Source organism: Sardina pilchardus, chromosome 22 (assembly GCF_963854185.1).
Source record: "Sardina pilchardus chromosome 22, fSarPil1.1, whole genome shotgun sequence".
NCBI lineage: Eukaryota > Metazoa > Chordata > Actinopteri > Clupeiformes > Clupeidae > Sardina > Sardina pilchardus.
The window spans coordinates 9,895,993-9,898,492 of NC_085015.1; the positions used below are offsets into that span (position 1 = coordinate 9,895,993).

The 2,500-nt window shown below is 48.4% G+C and overlaps 1 protein-coding gene across 1 annotated transcript in view; it reads left to right on the forward strand.

Moving 5' to 3' along the window:
• LOC134070266 (A disintegrin and metalloproteinase with thrombospondin motifs 3) overlaps positions 1-2,500 on the forward strand; it is a 70,915-nt gene that overhangs the window by 43,053 nt on the left and 25,362 nt on the right. The window contains exon 10 of the mRNA XM_062526556.1: positions 981-1,094. Coding sequence (XP_062382540.1) covers positions 981-1,094 — 114 coding nt within the window. The remainder of the gene's footprint in view (positions 1-980; positions 1,095-2,500) is intronic.

The window sequence follows — 2,500 nt, forward strand, 5'->3', positions numbered from 1 at the left end:
ACCTCCACCCTACCTCCTCCTCCTCCTCCTCCTCCTCCACCACCTCCTCCTCCACCTCCTCTTCATCCCACCCCACTCGCGCCCTCTCGAGCCCTCCACTGCTGGAAGGGGCCCATGTAGTCTCGGGGCTGCCAGAGCTGATCCCCTTACACCCTTGGAGGATGTGATCCAGACACCAGCAAGCCGGCAGGTTCAGCTGGAAGCAGACGAAGGCTGCTTTGGGCCGAGCTCTGCCAGATTTTCTCTCTCTCTCTCTCTCTCTCTCTCTCCCTCTCTTTCTTCTTTCTCTTTCTCCTTTGTTTTGTCCTCTCTTTCTCTTTCTCCCAAATTTGAGTATTTGAGTCTTTCTCCCTCACGCTCTCTCCATCACGCTCCTTCTTTCTCCTCTCTCTCTCTCTCTCCTTCTCTCTCTCTCTCTCTCTCTCTCTCTCCGCTGTCTCCACACTTTCTCTTGTCTTTTGAAAGTCTAGCCTCCTCTGTGAGCTTCCGCTGGCAGCCGAGCGGCAGAAAGAAAGGGATCCGAGAGAGTGAGAAAGAGGAGGTAGTAAAGACGGAGGGAGCGAGGGAGCGAAATGGAGATGTAGAGAGGGTGGGCCCGGCACACGCCGCCGCCGGCCAGAAACGTGCGTGAGCGGAAAGATTTCATTGAGGAACGCGGCCTCCGGTCTCCCCGTCCGCCCGTTAGCTTGGCCACAGAAATGCACTCGTTTTTTTTTCTCTCCTCACCAAGTCTGCCTCACTCACTCAATCTTTTTCTTCTTTCCCCCAACCTCTCTCATCCTCCTCTATCTCCCTTCCTCTCTCTCCCTCTCTCTGTTTCTCTTTCTATCTGTCTTTCTTTCTCTCTCTTTTCTCTCTCTTTCTATCTTTCTCTCTCTCTTTCTCTCTCTTCCTCTCTCTCTCTCTCTCTCTCTTTGTCTCTCTCTCTCTCTGTTTCTCTCTCTATCTCTCTGTTTCTCTATCTCTCTGTTTCTCTCTAGTTCCGGACTTACGACCCCTGCAAGCAGCTGTGGTGCAGTCACCCTGACAACCAGTACTTCTGCAAGACCAAGAAGGGACCCCCTGTGGATGGCACCGAGTGTGCCCCTGGGAAGGTGGGTACCATATTGTGTGTCTGTCAATCAGCACGTCCGTGTGGGCAGAACGGCCATGCCAGGATGTGGACCTTCTCATTTTCTCTCAGTGGGTGTTGTGTAGCAGTGGGCAACTTAATATTATGAACACAAAAGGCCCTCAGAAAAGTTCAGAAAGGAATAACTTTCTTTACTGCACACTTTAGTTTTTGTCCCTATAAGATGGCCACTGCACACAAGTTCAGTTGCTGACCCTATTTGAGTACACTATGTGTTTATGTATGGAAGAAAATATGTGTAATGGAAAAAATAGATAAAAGTAGGCAGATAAAGTGCAGATAGCAGAATGTGGAAACTTGTCCCTGAAGAAATTGAAAAAAGACAAGGTGGTCAAAAAAGACAAATGACTGCATTACAATGTATAGCCTACCTTGTATAGAATATTTTGTCAGCAATTATAGCCAGTGAGATTTATAATGCATCATTAATAATTGCATACAAAGCAGGATATTGCACGAGGTGGGAATTGAATGACCTAATTTAACTGTCTTCAAGCTGAATACCAGGAGCATAATTCATCATGGTCATTATGTGAAATTTTACCCCCTGTTCTCTTCCTGTTTTAATGAAAGATGTGGTTTTATTTTAATGATCAGGGAAAATTATGCAACTATGTTTTTGGGCCTGGGACTAGGCCTACTTTCAGGTGAACATACAGTAAATATAGATATATCCATCCATCTCTGCCCTTTCTTATGCAGCAAAGCTTTGTGGTTGTTCAACTCGTCGTTCTCATATTGATTTCACCACACAAAAAAACCCCAAACAAACACAGGAAGTAAAACACATCATTTCCACCCCTATTGTTTTCCTGCGCAACTTTGACTTTGATATTCGTCCTCCTCGACCTGCCTCGCTGCGCCAAGTCTCTTCCTGTCACAGACACCTACACCTGTTCTATTTCTTCCCCCCGTAGTTCCATCCCCCCCCCCCCCCCCCCTCCGAGGGTTCACACCAGGCCAATGGCACTCATCATGCTGCCTAATTTGGGGTGGTGGGGGGGGGCAGGGGGGGTGACAAGTCCTTGAGCACACTGAGCCGTGTGAAGGGCCTTTTGATGGAGAAATGGGGATGTGCTTTCCACAGCTGGGGCAGGCACACTCAGCAGGCTTAGCTAAGCCCCGCAGCATGTCTGAGCATCAGGGGAGGCATGATAGAGGTTCTGACCACCAACACACACTCTCTCAGATCTCTTTTGATCTTTTGTGTGTGTGTGTGTGTGTGTGTGTGTGAGTGTGTGTGTGTGTGTGTGTGTGTGTGTGTGTGAGAGCGCACATTTTACACACATGTTTTCATGTTACGTGTTTCTCTCTCTCTGTGTGTGTGTGTGTGTGTGTGTGTGTGTGTGTGTGTGTGTGTCCACCCCC